This window comes from Equus przewalskii, chromosome 2 (genome assembly GCF_037783145.1).
Source record: "Equus przewalskii isolate Varuska chromosome 2, EquPr2, whole genome shotgun sequence".
Lineage (NCBI taxonomy): Eukaryota > Metazoa > Chordata > Mammalia > Perissodactyla > Equidae > Equus > Equus przewalskii.
Window position 1 is genome coordinate 4,442,023 of NC_091832.1, and position 20,194 is coordinate 4,462,216.

The 20,194-nt window shown below is 41.5% G+C and overlaps 1 protein-coding gene across 10 annotated transcripts in view; it reads left to right on the plus strand.

Annotated features, from left to right (window-relative positions):
• The window catches only part of USP24 (ubiquitin specific peptidase 24), a 138,986-nt gene that overhangs the window by 61,864 nt on the left and 56,928 nt on the right, over positions 1-20,194 (plus strand). For 8 of the 10 annotated variants that reach the window (XR_011532400.1, XM_070592102.1, XM_070592065.1 and 5 more), the window contains 13 exons: positions 804-915; positions 3,235-3,311; positions 4,313-4,453; positions 4,635-4,688; positions 5,704-5,819; positions 8,846-8,912; positions 9,040-9,150; positions 9,868-9,966; positions 10,061-10,234; positions 13,240-13,325; positions 13,488-13,581; positions 14,632-14,787; positions 17,297-17,394. Coding sequence is in view for 9 of the 10 variants with exons in the window: in XM_070592102.1 (XP_070448203.1) it covers positions 804-915; positions 3,235-3,311; positions 4,313-4,453; positions 4,635-4,688; positions 5,704-5,819; positions 8,846-8,912; positions 9,040-9,150; positions 9,868-9,966; positions 10,061-10,234; positions 13,240-13,325; positions 13,488-13,581; positions 14,632-14,787; positions 17,297-17,394 (1,385 nt within the window). In the remaining variant the exon portion in view is untranslated. The remainder of the gene's footprint in view (positions 1-803; positions 916-3,234; positions 3,312-4,312; positions 4,454-4,634; positions 4,689-5,703; positions 5,820-8,845; positions 8,913-9,039; positions 9,151-9,867; positions 9,967-10,060; positions 10,235-13,239; positions 13,326-13,487; positions 13,582-14,631; positions 14,788-17,296; positions 17,395-20,194) is intronic. The other 2 variants (XM_070592082.1, XM_070592091.1) reach the window with 1 other exon arrangement.

The following is a 20,194-nucleotide window of genomic DNA, read 5'->3' on the forward strand; positions in this document are numbered from 1 at the left end:
TAAGCCAGGAGTGGCACTTAAATATTTCACTTGTTTGTGTGTCTCACATCTGCTATTTTAAGCACTTTTCAATTTACTAAGCATACATTTATACTAATAGGTCAGGAAGTGTAAGAGCTGAAAAAATATTTTTTATAATATATACCTATGATATAAATACATATGTGAATTCTTTGGTAATTTTGATACCATTCTGGACAAAACCAAATTCAGCCCTGTGAGTACAACTGAATAATTCTCAGTGTCTCTTAGTTTTTTTCCCTCCCGTGAAACTAACTTTAAGTTACCAGCAGAAAACTTGGAGTTCCTGTAAGAATGTTGTACCCCGGAAGCACTAAAGAGAAGTAAATGCCTACACAGATTTTTAAAACTATAATTAAACAGCCGAAAACAGATTAACCCTGGAGCACAACACCTCTGCTTGCACGTTTTCTGAGTCGCCGGCTCCTCCTCTCGTTTTACAGAAGACTAACTACCTCAAAGGCTTGTGGAAAGGGCTGAGTGTGTGACAGGGCCTGGCACGTAGTAAGGCTTGTTAATAAATGTTAGTGGAAAAACCCAAGTGTGAAAGTCACTGAAAAGTATGAGTATGTATTTTCATTATCTAGCGGAGAGGTTGCTAGGAACTCACTGCTTTATTTAGTTCCACGGTTCCAAGTGTTCCAATATTGAGTGGTATTGTATAAATTTTGGCAGTATACATTTTGAAGAATTAAAAAAATGTACCTTTACTTTCCCAGCTTGGGATATGTGTTTGCCTGAAATGGGTTTAGTTACAGGGTGCTGTTTGTCTCGGTCCCCAGATGTGTTTCGAATGGTTTACAAAAGGGCAGCATGATCTTGAGAGTGACGTCCAGCAGCAGCTTTTCAAGGAGAAAGTTCTTAAGTTGGAGTCGTATGAAATCACTATGAATGGTAGGAAAAATTTTTAATTCAGTTTTTTTTTCACTTCTTTTAAAGTAAGAAATTTTATTCCCTCCTTTCCCTCTAAGCCCACTTTTTAGAAGCAACTAAACAGTTTGGAGTGTCCTTCTGGACTTTTCCTTGTGCATATAAAGACACGTGTATAAACATATGTTTATATACACAAATTCCTTTTTATATAAATGGCATCTTATAATTAATTTTTAGATTGTATGGCCTGATAGCTCAAATTGTCAAACTGTCTTCTCATGAAATTATTTAGTACAGAAAGTATTTTTTTAGGGTAAAAATTTGTCAAAGTATAGAAATGTTTCTTCTAATTGAAAATTTTTTATTGAGACATAATTCACATACCATAACATTCACTTTTTAAAAGTGTACAATCAATGGCTTTTAACGTATTCACAAAGTGCCACTTTCATCACTTTTTAATCCCAAAATGTTTTACCATCCCAGAAAGAAACGGGGTACCTTAGCACTCACTCTTCATTTCCCCCTCCCCCGGCCTCTCCTCTGTTTTCTGTCGTTGTGGATTAGTCTCACCTGGACGTTTCCTATCAGTGGAATCATACAATATGAGCCTTTTGTACCTGGCTTCTTTCACTATGCTAAGGCTTAATGTTTTCGGGGTTCACCCAGGTTGTAGCATGTATCAGTACCTCATTCTGTTTTATGGTTGAGTAATATTCTTTTACAGATACATCACATTTTGTTTATCCATTTGTCAGTTGATAGACCTTTGAGTTGTTACTGCTTTTTGGCTCTTATGCATAGTGCTGCTATAAACATTCATGGACAAGTTTTCATGTGGACACAGGTTTTCGTTTCCCTTGGGTATATGCCTAAGAGTGGAATTGCTGTGTCATATAATTAGCATTTGAGGAACTGCCAAACTGTTTTGCAAAGTGGCTACACCATGTTATACTCCCCCCAGCAATGTGTGAGGTTTCCAGTTTCTCCACATCCTCACTTGTTATTGTCTATGTTTTTATTTTCGTCATCCTGGAGTGTGTGGAGTGGTAACTCATTGTGGTTTTGATTTGCATTTCTCTGATAATTAATGATACAGAGCATCTATGCATGTGCTTATTGGCCATTTGTGTATATTCTTTGGAGAAATGTCTATTCAACTCTTTTGCCCATTTTTTAAGTTGAGTTATAATTGACATATAACATTATATTAGTTTTAGGTGTACAGTATAATGATTCAATAGTTGTATATAGTGCAAAATGATCACAATAAGGCTGATTAGCATCCATCATCATACCTAGTTACAAGTTTTTGTTAATGTTATAAGAACTTTTAAGATTTACTGTGTTAGCGACTTTAAATGTACAGTACAGTGTTATTAACTGTAGTCGCTGTGCTGTACGTTACATCCCCGTGACTTATATATTTTATATGGAAGTTTGCACCTTTGACCACCTTCACCCACTCCCCTACCTACCCCCACTTCTGGCACCCACCAGTCTGGTCTGTGTCAGTGAGTTCAGTTTTGGGGGGGTTTTGTTTGTTTATTTTTCAGATTCCACTGATAAATGAGATTATAGAGTATTTGTCTTTCTTTGTCTTACTTATTTCACGTAGTGTGATGCCCTCAAGGCCCATTCATGTTGTCACAAATGGCAAGATTTCCTTCTTTTTATGGCTGAATGATATTTCATTGTGTATATATATATACCACATTTTCTTTATCCATTAACCCATCAGTGGACACTTAGGTTGCTTCTGTGTCTTAGGTGTTGTAAATAATTTGGCAAAGAACATGGGAATGCATATATCTTTTCAAGTTAGTGTTTTCATTTCCTTTGGATCAGTTCCCGGAAGTGGAATTGATGGATCATATGGTAGTTATATTTTTAATGTTTTGAGAAACCTCCATTCCATTGTGGGTTTTTTTTTTGGTTTTTTTTTTTTTGCCCATTCTGTAGCTGGATTATTTGTCTTTTTATTGTTAAGTTATAAGAGTTCTTTAGATATTCTGCATACCAGCTCTTTGTCAAATATATGATTTACAAATATTTTGTCCCATTCTGTTGGTTGTCTTTTGACCTATTTTATTGATAGTCCTTTGAAGCACAGAAGTTTTTAATTTTGACAGAGTCTAATTTATCTATTTTTTCTTTTATTGCGTGTACTTTTGGCACCATGTCCAAGAAACCATTGCCTAATCTAAGATCTTGAAAATTTATGCCTATATCTTGTCATAAGCGTTTTATAGTTTTAGATCTTGATACCCTTTGAGTCTTTTCATTGATTATCTGTGTTGCTTGGAGTGTGTGAATTTATCTGATATTCTGTAATTTCAGGTTTTAACTTATTTAAGACTTTTTTTGAAAATGTGAATCTTTGTGATCATCGATTGAAAAGACAAGGAGCTCAGCTTGTAAGTACATTATTCTCAAATCTAGATAATTTGGATAATCTAGTAAAACTTATATTCAGCAAAAACATGTGTTACAATGGAGAGAAAACATGAATTTTTCTAAGTGAATGGGCATCTCCTTGGCTGCTGTCTTCTGCCTTGATGACGGAGCTTCTCTTAGAGAGTGAGGGAGGCTCCTCCTCCCACAGGGCCACACCTCACCAACTGCCTGGAAGACAGAGTTTGCTTCTCAAATCCCTCTTTGCCTCCTGCTGATCCAGGGCAGCCAGTGGCCTCCTGCGGCAGGTGAATGCGGAGTAGAAATAGTTCTATCTAAGCTTCCGGACCCTCCGATCCAAACAAGTCACATGCTCCTAAGAAAGTTACAGATCCTTCAGTTCTGGGGTTGCAGTGGCAGAGGTTTGGGGAGAAAAGTTTAGGAGCAGACAATGAAGCAGGAAAATGAAGATCTGTGGAATGCATGCAGCTTTTTGTATTTACATGTGCTTGCTTTCTTGAAAAAGAAAGACTGTTTCATTCAAGACCTGGCTTCCTGGGTGTTAAGAATTTTTACAAGAACTTGTAAGCCCCGGGTCGGGTCGTGTCATTTTTAACAGAGCTTTGGGAAGACCACTTTGAGCCCCAGGGGTTAGTAACCACTTGTAGCTCAAATCTGTTTCCTTGTGAAGAAAAGCTGCTGAGGATGTGCCCATCCCGCTCCTGTGGTCTCTGCTTCTGGAGCTTGTGTGGGTAGATGTCTGGCTTGGGTGTAGGGGTGTCTGGAGAAAAATCTTCCTGTCTATCCTGGTGGCCATGGAAATTGCCCAGTGTTTCTGTGGTTAGTTTGTTTTGTTTTAGAGTTCCATGGCAGTACAGTAGTGTTCTCGTAGGTAGCTTGGTTTTTGCAACCGTAATTCTTTCTGAACTGAAGAGGTGTAGACTTATGTTGTATCAGAAAATCATTGTCTTTAATTTTGTGACCTTGGAATGCTATATAATTTCATTGTTTTTCTTTTGAACAGTATGTAGAAAAACTGGAATTGATAGGAATGGATTTCATTTGGAAAATAGCCATGGAATCACCTGATGAAGAAATTGCTAATGAAGCTATTCAGTTAATCATAAACTATAGTTACATTAATCTAAATCCTAGGTTAAAGAAGGTGGGTATCTAAGAAAAGAAGGTACTGATATACAAAAAGCAGAAAATTATGTATATTTTTTGGCAAATTGTGGTCGTTGGCACGTCCAAGATTGGCTTCTGTAGTTTGATGTTTTGTCCTTAGTAATAATCACAACTAAATACCAGGTTAATTTTAATTTCTGTATACCTCTTACTTTTAGGATTCTGTATCATTACATAAGAAATTCATTGCTGATTGCTACACAAGATTAGAAGTGAGTAGCAAATTTTACTTAGCTTGTTTTTGAAATAAATGCTTTGGTTTTTTCTTTTTCTAGTTTTTTGTTGTGAGATCATGTATAATATTGCTATTTGTGCCTGGATCCTAGGGAAGCATTTGTGGGCAGTACCGTATTGTCACACGGGGAGCAGGCGTTTGCCTCGATGCCGTCTAGACAAGCGCTTTGTAGGAGCCCATTCTTTCTCCCTCGGCTGCCTCTTCCCTGCTCCGCCCACCCCCTCTTAGGGCATGAGAGCTGTCGCAGAAAACAGGTCTAGACCACATTTCTAGTAGATTCTTTTTCTCCTTTTTCTATCCTGGAATTGTAAACAAGCATTTGCTGCTTTCCCCGTATTTCACCTAGTTTATATCATAAATGCTATTAAAGGCCAAAGCCGGACGCTCAGTAGCAGATGGTGTTGCTTCTCTTGGTCCACTGGAAGCCTGCAGTGTGATAGTAGCTCACAGATATTTCCAATGCCTTATTCCCAGCATGATGGTTAAAGCACTAAATGTTCGTCTTCAGTCTTAATTTGTGCCGGTTTAAGTTTTATATCTAATAAAGAGTATTGCAAAAGCATAAAATGCTACTGCCCACAAATGTCAGCAAGTTAAACCTTTTGGTGATGGATTTGTGCTAGAATCTGTACAAGATTTCTCAATTTGTGGCTTCCATCCACATATGTCATCATAAAAAACATTTAAAGTGTTCAGGTACCCCTAAATGAGGTGCCGTGTAAGTATGAATATATGTAGAATAGTAGTTGTCAACTGGGAGTTATTTTGCTTCCCAGGGGTCATTTGGCAATGTCTGGAGACCTTTTGGTTGTCAAACCAGCCGGGTAATACAGGCACCTAAGGTAGGTGGGCAGGGAGGAGCGGTCAGGGATCTGCTAAACATCCGGCCGTGCCCAGAACAGCCCTCTGCAACAAGACGTCTTCCAGCCGTGATGTCAGTAGAGCTGAGGTTGGGAAACCCTAATACAGAATGGTTATTTCCTATTTCCTAGGCAGCCAGTTCAGCCCTTGGTGGCCCCACACTAACACATGCCGTGACCAGAGCCACAAAGATGCTCACAGCCACTGCCATGCCGACCGTGGCAACGTCAGTTCAGTCTCCATACAGGTAGGTGACTGCAGCAGTTACAGCAGACACAGCTCGTAAATACATATCAGTTTAAAAAATAATCATCTTGTTTTCCGCTATGGCGATCTCTCAATTCTTGGTCTCCTCATTTTGTATCACAACTTTTGCAAATAGTCCTATCCTGAGAAATTCTCTTTCCTATCATATATCCCCAAATCTGTACCTCTTTTGAGGATCTGTAGGTCATTGTCACAACCACCCGTGTTGCTCTGCCCTTCCCCTTCTACTAATAGACAAGTTTTATTTTTTTTTTCTTTGAAGCTTTTTACTTTCACTTGGTGTCACTTGAGTAACCTGTTCTTTACAATGTAATAAAGATATATTCATTGCATTGAGTCATTTTTTCAAGTCTGAAATATTTACTTAGACATCTTATAGCTTTTCTCCTTGAATAGTCAAATCCAGGGCATTAACAGCATAAGCAAAATGATGTGGAAGATGATGATTAATTAAAATTGTGCATTATAATATAATCATAGTCAGTTAAAATATTTACCTCAAATTATTTTTCAAAATAATTTTTAGTGAGAACTTTATCCCCAAATATTTGTGTTAGAACTTTGAACTGACGTCTCTTAATCACATGGCTGTGTTTGGTGTTTCCAGGTATGGTCAGTGGAATCTGAGTTCAGTGTTTGCTGTAGTTCTTTGATACAGTGAGGAAAATAGATGAGTGTTTAGGAACATCAGCTTGCAGTAACTGAAACGCTTGTGGGGTTGTGTGAGCCTTTCGTTCCTGGTGAGCAGCCCCAAGTGAGCTGCGGCCAGAACTTCGCCAGCGCTCCGGGCAGCCTCACTCTGCTGCCCTCTGGTGGTCGGGCTTGCGTGGCCCTTCTCTACTCCTGGAGTCGCTTTCTGTGAATATGTGCTTACCTTTATGTAGGGTTGGGGCTATTCCTTTTCTTTTTAAAGCCTTCCTTTAAAAGAGGAGTCAAGGCAATATTCTTACTCACATTCTTCTTCTTTATCTTCTTTAAATGAGTTGAGTACTGTGTAGTAATACTTTATTAATAGGAAAGAAGCCAATAAAACTCAACCCTCTTGACCTCTTTTTTTTTAGACAGTTTTTTTTTTTTTTTTAAAGTGTGGCACCTGAGCTAACATCTGTTGCCATTTTTCTTATTCTTCTTCTCCGCAAAGCCCCCCAGTACCTGGTTGTATATTCTACTTGTGGATCCCTCTAGCTGTGGCATGTGAGACGCCCCCTCAGCGTGGCCTGATGAGCCGTGTGTAGGTCCACAGCCAGTATTTGAACCGCTGAAACCCTAGGCCACCGAAGCGGAGCACACAAACTTAACCACTCGGCCGTGGGCCTGGCCTCTTGACCTCTTTTTAAAATGGCGGAAAGTGGTTATAAATTTGGCTCGTGATAAGAATACTAACACAACTTTTATATTCCCAGTAGACTTTTGTTAAGAATATGTATTAAGGCCTCCTAATCACATGTTTGTAAGATGTAATCCATCTCTATGACCCAGGTCCTTAATTTTTCATTGTCTAGCAAAGCAGAATAGAAATGCATTTATGAACTATTGGATTGGGATTTCCAAACTGCTACTTCTTTAGATAAGTGTGCTTTTTGGTTTTTTCTTTGTATTAAGTGCTTTTTATTCTGAATCATCTCATATTTGACTGACTACAGAGCAAAACCACATGACAGTTTTTAAATATTATAAACTCTAAAAAGTTATATTATTATAAACTCTAAACAGTTAGTAAGAATGTATAATTTCAAAGTTGCATTTGAACCAGCACATCTCATTTCACTGGTTTTGAAAGAACTTTCAGTGACCATAATTGTTCCAACTGATGGGGGAGGAGTTCTTCTCTCATCTGTACAGTGTTTTCCATGCTCTTTGATTTCATTCACTACTGAGTTCACTCAGCAACTCACTTATTATGGCACTTAGATATTTCCTAAAGATTTTTCCTCTGAATTTCCAATTTTAGTTCCTCTCGACGGACTGAAAGAATTTAATGTATTTAATGAAACTGTTAAAATATGTTTGACCAACACTTAGAATGAAACTTCCAATAGTACTAATCAGCACACCAGACTAATTGTTAGGAAATGGTGGTACCTCTTTTCAGTTGTAGAAATAGACCTATTTGAAATCCCTAGCCTTCCTGGAATAGCAGCTGTTTAAATGAAGCACACTTGGATTTTCGTCTCTCAGTGTTAACGCGTGTAGCGTTCTCTTTAATAAAGTAGGGAGCTGGGACTGTATAAGCTGCTGAATGTTGGAATCCGATGATTGCAAATGCTAAGGAAGAGTCCATCAGTCTTTGACCAGAAGAGACCTCAGCTCTCGTTTGCAGAGGCTGCTCGAGCTGGCCCTCCATTGCTCTGTGCTCCCTCTTCCAGAGACGTGTCTCCTGACTTGTGGGGATTTCTTATGTGCTTTGAAAACTCTTGGGATAACAAATTCTTACATTGTATGTTTTAACTATACATAATGTTCACTTAAACCAGAGGAACAGTTGTTTGTCCTTCCCTTCTCCTCATTCTTAGGCTAGTTAAAACAAACAGCGGCGCTTACCTGTGCTGCGCTTCCTGCTGTGTTCTTGTCTCGCAATTCTCAGGCAGTCCAGAACTTTGTCAGATTCCATGTGTTAACAGAATTATGTGGCATATTTTAGTTGTCAGATTATGAGAGTCAGACTCATTGATTGTTCGTTCTTGGTGGATTGATGGACAAATAGGCCTGGAGACCCAGGTCCTCTATTTATGGAACAAGTGTTTAAAAAAAGAACAAGAGGAAAAAAGAGGCCAGGCAAGGCAGCGTGGGAAGGGCAGGCTTCTCCTGCCTGTTCCGTCTGCACCACAGCTGTGAGCTGGGGGAACCACCTCCCCCTTGGGTGAAAGGGGAGTTAAGTCTTTGCAAATTTCAGTCTTTGATCAGTGAGTGCCAACTGTGATTGTGGTTTTGGTGAAACAGGCTGGAATTGAGCTCAAGTCAGCAATTCATTTCAAATATGTTCAAAAAAATTTTTGTAATCCATAGATCCACTAAGCTTGTAATAATTGAGAGATTGCTGCTTCTGGCAGAACGCTATGTGATCACTATAGAGGTAAGCCTCTCTTCTTTTTAGAGCAACTTTATCCACCTGTTACTAGACTCAGTGTGTGAAGTGTGTACTTTTGAGATGTTTAATAGCAGTGCTGTGCATCTGACTTGTTTGACATATCTTTTTCAAGGATTTTTACTCTGTTCCACGAACTATTCTACCTCATGGTGCCTCATTTCATGGACATCTGTTAACTCTTAATGTCACGTATGAGTCTACCAAAGACACCTTCACTGTAGAGGTAGGTTCATAGTAAGCTCTGCAGCCGTTTTCCCATAGTCGTGCTGTTTTCATAAGAACACTGTTGATTGAGATAGCTGCATGGATGACTACTCTGAAAGCTGTAAACGAATTTAGAATGAAGACCTAAAATGAAGGAAACTCATGGGGTATAAGCAGACACATAAGTAAATATTGTTGTAATATCAGGGGTGATGAATATCATAAAAAATAAGAATAAAGCAGGATAACTTGGTAGAAAGTGATGTATACCTGAAATATCATTTTAGATAAAGATGGACAGGGAAGGTCTCTCTGAGGTGGTGACATTTGAACAAAGACTTGAATGAAGTGACAGAGTAAGCCGTTTCTGGGGGAAGAACATTCTAAGCAGAGGGAGCAGCAGATACAAAGGCCCTGAGGTGGGAGTTTGCTTGGCTTGTTCAGTGACATCAAGGTGGCCAATGTGACTAGAGCATATGAGCAAGGAGGGGAGTGGCAGGCACTGCTGTGGAAGGACTCGAGATTTTATTCCATGTGTGATGGGAAGATTGGCATATAGACTAGAACATTTGCTTACAGCTGAAGGAAAGTCTCACAGGGCGTGGCCCCTTGTCTTTGGGTTCTCTGCTGTGTTCCCAGCTTCTAGAACAGCGTCGGATATATAGGAGAAACTCACTATCAGTTGTTTAAATGAATAAATTAAATGAAGTACTCCCAACCATGTTTTCTTTTACAGGCTCACAGTAATGAAACCATAGGGAGTGTCCGATGGAAAATAGCCAAGCAGTTGTGCTCTCCTGTGGATAACATACAGATATTTACAAATGATAGTCTGGTAGGTTTAGATAAACGGTTTGTGGCACTTCAGCCTGATCTTAATGCCTTCTCCTTCCTTTCTCTCTCAATAATTAAGAAACCGCTTTTTGCAGCTGACGGTGAATAAGGATCAAAAGCTGCTCCACCAGCTGGGCTTTTCTGATGAACAGGTCCTCACAGTGAAGACTTCTGGCAGTGGGACTCCGTCTGGGAGCTCAGCAGACTCCTCCACCAGCTCCAGCAGCAGCAGCAGTGGGGTTTTCAGTTCATCATATGCCATGGAGCAGGTATTGAATGATACATTTCTATTTAAAAAACAAGAATCGAATCATCTTTGTGTTTTTGCCTTCAGCCCATATAGATTTAGATGCTTCTGTCCTTTCCACTCAGACAAACCCTGACTCTTGAAAACTGTATCACTGAGAAGTGCTGGGCTTCAGTTAGGAGAAGATGCGTGTTTTACCGATCTTCTGAACACAGGATCCTCTGAGTCCCAGTCGTTCTGCCTGGCCGCTGCTTGCTGCTCCTCTCACACGTCTCTCTTCACTAGTTCGTTGACTTTCCCTCTACTGGGTCATTCCCATTAGTACTCACGTGTGCTGTTACTCCTACTATCTTAAAAAAACCGTTACTTCACCCGAGTTCCAGTCTCGGCTCCTGCCCATTCTCTCCCTCCCAAAGCAGCAAAGCTCCTTGAAAGAAAAGTTGTCTCAACTCTCTTTGCCATCCTTCCTTGAGCCCTCTTGAAAAGAGTCAGACTTTTTCTAGGTGATCTGTCACCTCACTCCTCAGTCCTCATCTTGACATTTTAGAGGAGTTGATACATGTGATCGCTTCCCCTTGAAATACTTTCTTCACTTGGTGTCCGGGACTCGCCTGGCTTCCCCCGCCTCTCTGGCTCCTCCTGTTTGCTGTGCTCTGCTGTTCCTCTTGATCTCCCTGGTCTCTGTACAGAGTTCCCTAATGACACAGTCCTCTGCCCTCTCCTCTGTCTGCACTCAATCCCTTAGGAATCTCAGGATCAAAGCTTTAGATATTATATGTACATTGATGACTCCCCCATTTTTGTCTTTAGCTTGAAGTCCAGATATCTGGATCCAAATACTTAACATCTCCTCCTGGCTGTGGAATAGGCACCCCAATCATAATATATCCAAAACTGAGCTCCTGAGATCTCCTTTCTCACCACCTCACCCCTACCCCAAACCTCTTCATCCCATAGTCTTGCCTTATCTCAGACGATGGCATCTCCATTGTTCTAGTTGCTCGTGCCAGAATCCTTGGGTGCTTTCTTTCTCTCATACTCGTATATAGCCATCAGCAAATCCTTGACTCTACCTTTAGGATACATCGAGAATCTAGCTATTTTTCTCTCTTCCACAGCTTCCACACCAGTCCAGGCAACCACCCTCCCCTGCCTGGAGTGTTTCAGTAGTGCCCTAACTGGTGTCACGACTTCTGCCCTTGTACCAGTTCGGTCTCTTCTCTCTGTAGCACCAAGCAGCCCGTGAGCTAACGCAGAAGTCAAAAATTGTGCCACTCCTCACCTCAGGCACTCCGGTGGCTGCCCCTCCTCAGCGTGGGAGCCAGTGTTTTCACTGGGACCCACGGGCCTGCCTGCTGAGCCCCTCTGGATGCTCCCTCTGCAGATCGCCTGCCGTGGCCTCCCTCCCTCACACCACTCCAGCTGAGCTGGCCTCCACTTTGGTCCTCAGACACAGCAGGGCCTGTGTGCTTGCTCTTCCCTGTGCCTAGAATGTTCTTTCCCAACATCCAGGTGCTCCTCTGTCACCTTCTTTGGCTTTTACTCAAATGTTGCCCTCCCAGTGAGCCTTCTTGGGCAATTCTGTCTAACTTCAGGCCCGTTCTTTCCTGCCCCTGCGCTTCTGACTTCCTTTCCCTTTTCTATGGTTCTTTAACATACTATAGGCTTTATCTTGTTTCGTGTCTCTCTCCCCAGTAAAGTATAAGCTCCATGGGAACAGATCTTTGTCTGTCTTGCCCGCTGTAGCCCCAGCACTTAAAACAGTGCCTAGAACATAATAGGTACTCATTCAGCGTCTATTGAATGATTTCGTGAGTCAGTCAGTCTGCCTGTTTGCTTTCTCCCGTCTCCGTGTCAGGAACTGAGCTTGGTGCCAGGGTGCAAAACGGAATAAGATGTTCTGCTCTTCAGGCTTTTACAGTCTAGATAGAAAGATAATGCCAGACCTCACGTGAAGGTATTTAAATGACGTGTAGGGAGTTTTTATTCATAATTATTATATGTGTTCCTTTAATTCCATGTGTAAGTTCTTTGTGAGACTGTGTCTTTTTAACTTAGCATAATCTTGCTGTAGGTATCAAGGAACTCTCAAGCTTAGTATTAGTACAGTGGGGGTTTTTTAAGTAACTATACTTAGATATAGCAGTAATTTAAGAAAGAAATCCCACTCAGAGTGCTATTATGACAGTTAATTAATGACAGAAACAATGTACACAGCATATTCAAGTTTAACATTTTTATACTATTTCATACTTATTCTGAATTTATTAAAAATATTCCTGTATATAGGGGCCAGCCTGGTGGCACAGCAGTTAAGTTTACACGTTCCGCTTCAGCAGCCTGGGGTTCACTAGTTTGGATCCCGGGTGTGGACCTACACACCACTTGTCAAGCTGTGCTGTGGCAGGCGTCCCACATATAAAATAGAGGAAGGTGGGCAAAGATGTTAGCTCAGGGCCAGTCTTCCTCAGCAAAAAAAGGAGGTTTGGTGGCAGATATTAGCTCAGGGCTAATCTGCCCCCCCAAAAAAAATTCCTGTATATAAATACATTTTATAGTGATATCTAGTTTTTTATTCCTTATAACCAGAAAACAGCACTTGGATCACATTCAGATCTCTTCTCTGTGTTGTGTATGTGTCTATGCATATGTATACTATAATTTTCCTTTTGAATCCCTCATTACGTTGTTTGCTGCTGACAAGCTGTGATCAGCTTTCAGTGGCGCCTACTCTATTCCGTTAATTACACCTGCCCTTTTTGCCTCTCTCCGCCTGCCTGCCTTTGAGTGCCTTAGCCACTTCCCCAGCAGGCGCGCAGGAGAGCCAGGTAACAGGCACCCTGGGAGGTAGTGCCCCTCACTCTGGGTTCCTGTGTGGTGTTCTTCCGTGCAGGTCAGCACCGGGATCCCCTCCAGCTTTGTGATGGCCAGTCTTTCAGAACCAGTATTTTTATTGTCGGTACGTTTGATTGGAAAAGGAGAAACTCCTTTTGTAAATCTGTGTTTATGTCTTGCTGTTTTCCTCAGGAGAAGTCCCTCCCTGGCGTTGTGATGGCCCTTGTGTGTAACGTATTTGACATGCTTTACCAGCTGGCCAATCTGGAGGAGCCGAGGTAAATACACGAGTTAGCAAGCTTGAAAGAGGGGGAGTTATTAAGGTCCGGAACCAAGGGATTTTTCACTTGAAATGTATTTTTCTTTACCTCCCATACTAAACGACTCTGTTATTGAAACTGTGGCTTATGTGAAAAAAAATTTAATTTGAAAAATTTCAGGATAACTCTACGAGTACGAAAGCTGCTGCTCTTGATCCCCACTGACCCCGCCATTCAGGAAGCCCTCGACCAGCTGGACTCTTTAGGAAGGAAGGTATGAGCATCGTGGACGCTTATGTCACCGGCCCGGGAGTGTTACAGCATGAGGCAGTGGAAGTACCCCGTGAAATCACAGCGAGGCCACTTGATAGCATCTTTCCCATGACTCTTTCTCTTTTTTTGAAAAGTACTTTTCCCATGAGTGGAAATCCGAACTTCACATTGGCTTTTAAAGAAGCATCCAGATAGGGTCAAAAATGGCATCAAATTTTAAAACTAGAAGACCCTTTAATTTCACCTGCTTCTACCCTCTTCATATTCTGTGTTGGGAAACTGAGTCCAGAGAGGTGAAGCGTCGCCCCAGTCACACCCCAGTTCTCACTCCCTGGAGATGCTGTCCTCTGCTCGAGCCTCTCGGAGTGTGGCTGTGGTGTGTTTGAGCTGATTAAATAGATGGATTGTCTTTGAATTTCCTCACAGTTGATACTTAAAGTTCATGTTGTTTAATTTTTAGAATATTGTTTCTTAAGAGTTTTATATCTACTAAAATTGTGTTTTGTCTATGATGTTGTTTATGTTCTTAGAATAAATTAATTTGGAAGAAAGTTGTTAGAACTAAGTTAGGAATTTTCTCTGTCAGTGGTTGAAGTTTAGATCAGCTCATCGTCTTGTCCTATATGGCTTATATATTAATTTGAGAGAGCGAACTAATGTAATTATAAAATATAACACTAGTACTAGTTAAAAGAAATTCACAAAGCTCCCACTTCCACAATCTCATGATTTCATTACCAGTGTTTAGAAGTACAGGTTTTACAAACACAGGAGCAAATTGAAATGACCTGGCTCACATTGTGTGAATCCCTTCTCTACGACGTCCGTGCAGGATTGGGGTGCTGTTGACCACTTAGAGTTTGTGCACTGGAGTTTGATGTTTTGTTAATAATTACAGTGATGTGGTTTTATGAGGTTAATTTTTTACAAAATTTCAGTGCTGTGGCTTCTATTATAAAGGAGAAGAATACTAGAATACATACACATATCCATGTCTCTTTAATTTGTGCTTTTAAGACACATGTGCTGTATTTCGTTCTCCTAAACTTAGAAAACATTGCTGTCTGAAACAAGTTCTCAGTCTTCAAAATCTCCGTCCCTGTCTTCAAAGCAGCAGCACCAGCCCAGTGCCAGCTCAATCCTAGAAAGTCTGTTTCGATCTTTCGCTCCGGGGATGTCCACCTTCAGAGTGCTCTACAACTTAGAAGTAAGAAGCCTGGCTTATTGTTGTTTCGTTTGGTTGCAGAATCATGCTTTCAGATGTCAGAGATAAGTAAACAGGTTTCTCTTATTGTCTGGTTGATCCGTTAAAAAGTAGTTTTAAAAAAAGTAAAAAAGAGAATATAAAAACATTTTTTGCCTTTTTAAATGCTCAATTTTTTTTCAGTTTATTCCTATGTACATGATTATACTTGCAAAATAGGATCTAAATAAGTAATTAGGAAGCCTTATGTATTAAAATATGTTATTACCTTCCTCTGGAAGTTTTGCAAGTCTGTATAGTATCAATTACTAATCCTGAGCCTCCTTGTTATTAAATGCATCTTGATTTTTTTAAAAGCTACTATAATTCGTTGACATTAATGAAGCTTTACGAGGAATTTGTCAAGAGACATGTTAACATTATTTTAAGGTAAAAAAAGAAGAATTTGAGCAAAAGAATATTTTTACTCTCTCCCCCTAAAAGTAGCTTTAAACTAGTAGATTTAGTTCAGTAAACATTTACTAATTGTTTACTGTCTACAAGTCAGTAGTTAAAGGGTCAGAATTGAAAAGACAAGATATTTGCTCCAAGATCTTAGGAATGAGACAGAGAGGAGGCTGGCTAGACTGAGTCTGGAAAGCAAAGCATAGCAAGCCATGCGGGAGGGGGACCAGGTGGGGACGGCCCCTCTCAGAGCGGGGGGGCCAGACCCCGGGCCTCTTTAGGGCTGGGGAAAGTAAAGCCCTGAGTGATTTGGCTTTGACCTGGGATGTTATATCCAGGCAGTTATTTATTAAAGAATCCACATGAATGCCTAAGCAGCCTGAATTACCAATTATCGTTTATCTGGAGGAGATTTTGAGTCACAATGAAGGTCATAATTGCTAAGAGGGTACCTGCTTGGGCATTTTTTCCAAGTTTTATTTCCTCTGACAGTGTAATTTGGAGTATATAATAATATCCATTCATTTTTATGTTCTTGTTGCTTGTGTGTTCAAGCTGTGATGAGATTAAATATTTGCCTTAAAGTAATCATTTTTGTCAAAAGATGTGTTGGATTCAAAAAGAGAAAATATTTAGCAAATATTTTTAAAATAAAGTATGTCCTTATTTAATGTGGACATTTAAAAATACGTGCAATATTCCAAAACAGAAAATTGCTTAGAAAATTTTGGCCAATTTAAGGTTATAAATTTTGAACGTTACAACTGCTGCCAGATTTGTCACTTTTTGAATGATTATCTCAAAAAAAGTTAGGGTGTAAAATCTTAACACCCGCATTTGAGAGCCTCTAGAAAAACAGAATGGTTCAGCGAGCCTAGCTTGTCACCAGCTACCTGGACTACATCATCTTACAGCCAGAAGACTTAGCCGTCAAGTCAGGGCAGGCGGCCGTGGCCCCTGGGGCAGGATTGGGACTGCAGAGCCCCTGGTCTCCCAGGCTGTGCTCCTGTGCTCTGGCTGCTGGGCGTGCATCCCAAAGAGCAGCTTGGGAAGAAGCCATCTTTAAAAGAACCCACGTTAAAAATCGAAGCTCATGAAACCTGTAGGTTCATAGAAGCAGATTTTTTATAATAGTAAAGAATCTTGAATTATATCTAGTTTAAAACCTTGCGGAAACTGAGGTAATCAGTCTTCTTTAAAAATTTTAAATCATAACAATTGTTTTGTGAGCTCCGGTTTTGTGCCAGTGCTTGTACTGAGCACCTTAAGCTGTGTTATCTTATTTAATCTAAGCAATCCTCTGGTAAAGGTAATTACCCTCATGAGAAAACTGAGGCAAAAGGGAAAATGCCCTGCCTGCGCTCTCAGCCAGCAGGTGCTAAACCGGAACACAAACTAGATGTGTAGTCTCATTCTCTAGCGTGATGGTCTGTGTGGAGTAATTCTCTGCTATACCAAAACACGCAGGTAAGGGGCATAGACGTTAGAGAGAGACACATCTGGATTTGAGTTCTAACAATATGACCTTGGACAGGAGGTCACAAAACCTTTCAGGTCTCAGTCTTTACCTATAAAGTAAAATACATTTGCCACACCAGTGAGATTGAGAGAATGCATATCAGGCACCTCATCTTATGCTTAGAACATTCTAGATGCTCAGTAAATAGGGGGTGGAATCATTAGGGAGCTCATCTAGCATTTTTAATAAATGGGCTGTTTCATGAAACTTTAGTTGATAGATTTTTTCAAGCACATCTCTGGCATACACGTAACGTACCTGTGGTCCCTAAGCCTGAGACCTGAGACTTTTGTGTTAGCTGGTTTCGTGGGGGAACAATGCTCCAGCTTTCTTCAGAACAGGAAGGTTTTTCTTGCTAAGTACATACAACTTGGAAAATGTGATTATTTTAATCATGAAACATCAGCCACCTTAATACTTCTTGGGGGAAAAAACAACATGCAGCATTTAAAGAGATTCTGGCTCGAGTTGTCTGATTATTTTGCTTGGTTAAGGAGTAATTTCTGCTGGAACTGTTGGGATGATTAATTGTGCATGTCTCTTTCCAAGGTTCTAAGCTCCAAACTCATGCCAACAGCTGACGATGACATGGCGAGAAACTGTGCGAAATCCTTCTGTGAGAACTTCCTCAGAGCAGGAGGTTTAAGGTTAGAGTTTCAATATCATGTTAAATGAATTGCAGAAAATGAAGATGGTTATCTCAGTTAATTTGCCCTCCCTAGCCTTGCTTAGTCCTGTGAGGTAACATCAGGCCTTGTGAGGGTTACCATAAGGCATGATGTTTCAGTCTTTGTAATATTTTAGTTGATTTTGTGCCTTTTGATTGTTTGAAAATTAGAGAAGCGCGGCTCCTTCCCTCTGGTGGTGGGGACCCCCCAGTGGAAGGGAGGTGGGGAGGGGAGGCTGTATCTTCTGCGTCTGTCGAGTCCCACATCCGTGTGGGACGAGGTGGACTTGATTCCCGGGAAGCAATGTTGTACGAGGCGTTAGTTTTGAGGATGCAAAGATAAATTAGCTATTATCTCTGCTCTTGAGACGCTCATGGTTTAACAAAGAATAACAAACAGTTATTATAAGTGTCAAAACAGAGGCTTATGAACAGTGCCTTGGAGGGCAAGTTTAGGGAAGAAAGTAGTGGTTAAACCGATTAAATTTGTTCGAGGTAATAAGATTAGGAAAGGCTCCACAGAAAGTGACATTTGAGCTGGGAATTGAGAAATGAGTAGTCCTTCCCTAGATGAGTGAGGGGCAGGACACTCAGCCTGGAGGGAAGATGAGGGAAAGCACAAGGTGCGTGGCCTGTCTTGGGAACTATTAGTGCCTGGCGAGGCTAGAGTAAGGAATAAAAGACAGGAAGAGGTAAAGAAGGGTCCCCTGCGGAACTTCAACATTGTGTGTAGACCATGGGAAAGCAGGAGGTTTCTAAGCCAGGAAGTACCTAGGACACTTCCTCTGGCTGCAGCGGAGAAGATGAATGGAAGGGGCGAGACTGGAGGCAGGGAGCACTAGGAAGAGCTGTGACAGCGGTCCAGAGAAGAGGTGACAAGTCTTAAATGTGGATAGTGGTAGGATGACATTTACAAGGTAAAATAGGCCAGTCTTTATGATTAGATGTAGGGTCAGAGCGTTTTATAAAATGGCCCTGTGATTTCTTGCCTGGGAGTGGTAAATGGTGACTCTTTAGTCTATATGGGAAATAAACATGGAAGGACGTGGAGGACACAGGAAGGCCAGAGAAATGGGTTTGCTTGCACGTGAGGTCCCTGTGACTCATGTGAAGGGGACGGTGTGGTTGTGATGCCCTCAAGAGAAGTGGAGAATGGCGTTGGAGACGTGGGGGAGGCATCAGTGGGTAGGTAAAGCCGTTTGGGCATAAGCAGCTGGCAGGGTTGGGTGGCGAGTGTAAGGATGGGAAGTAGCATCTGCAGTATGATGAGTGAGAAAGGGCTGATGATGGTTTGAAGGGGTGAATAACTGAGGGAAAAGTGGGCTTTTCTGTTGTGATTTTAACTTGTAGAAGGCTTGGTTCTCTTTGTAGGCTGACTACAAGGGGCTGATAAAGAAGAAAAGAATAAAGATAAAAGCAAAAGGGTGATGGATCCCTGGGCTAAGTTCTGCCGCAGTTGAAAGGAGCTGTACCCTAGAAAGCAGCAGGTGTGCCTCCCTCTGGGCTGGCGGAGCGAGAGCCAGCTTGAAGTCTGAGCGCAGCGTAGTGGAAGGGATTCCTGTCTGCAGGCCTCGAGGGGGCGAGAACCTTGGTGAGACCTTGAACAGATAGAGGGGACAGGAAAGAGAGAAATGGAATTGAAAGAATTCCCAAGAGTGTGGAAGGCCTAGAGCACACATAGTTTTACTGCTCGTTCAACACTGTCAAGTTTTCTTAGTAAAAACTCATTTCTGATTACTTGGCCAGTCACAGAGCTGTGGTAATAAAGGTGTGTCACTTCTGACTTATTTTTATTTGTCAGTTAATTTACGTGCCAGGCATTGTTCTAACAGAGTGGTGAATCGATGTCCTCGTGACGCTTACAGTCTAGAGGGGAGACAATCAGTAAACAAAGAAGTAAAGTTACAAACCAGAAGGACCTACAACTAGAATATACAACTGTGTACTGAGGGGCTTTGGGGAGAAGAAGAAGAAAAGAAAAACAAAAGAAAATAAAGTCAAAGTGTTTGTCAGCTGGTGATCAGAGCTGTAGAGAAAAGTGAGGCAAGGAAGGGGGTGTGGGAGGGTTGTGATTTTCAGTAGGGTCATTAGGGAAGGCTTCAGTGATGAGGTGACATTTTTCAAAGACCTGAAGGAGGTGAGGGAGCAAGACCTGGAGATACCTGGGGACAGTGGTTCAGAGGAGCAGCCAGGGCGTGCCCTTCGTGGGGTGGGCCCGGTGCCTCGGAGACCAGCAGGAGGCCAGCGTGGCTGGGGCAGAGCAGATGCGAGGCTACACGTGCACCAGAGGCCAGGTTGCGTAGGATCTTGTAGGCTACTGTGAAGACCGCCTTTTTCCTCTGTGAGAACTAGGAAGCCACTGGAGGGTTTTGTGCAGAGGAGGAGTGCCGTGATCTGACTTAGATTTTAAAAGGATCGCTGGTTGATCTTTTTTTTTTTTGCTGAAGAAGTAAGATTCGCCCTGTGCTAACACCTGTTGCCAGTCTTCCTCTACTTTATATGTGAGTAGCTGCCACAGCATGGCTGACAAGTGGCGTAGGTCTGTGCCTGGGATCCGAATCTGCAAACCCGGGCTGCCGAAGCTGAGCGCACTGAACTTAACTGCTATCCCACCAGTGGCCGGCCCCACTGGCTGATCTTTCGAGAATAGATTTTGGAGGTGGAGCATCAGGAGTGGAAGCAGGAAGAACAGTTAAGCTTTGCAATAATACAGGCTGTAGTGGATGTGAAAAACAAGCTATTGAATACACCAGTTCTGGTTATTTGACAGTTCTACTAGT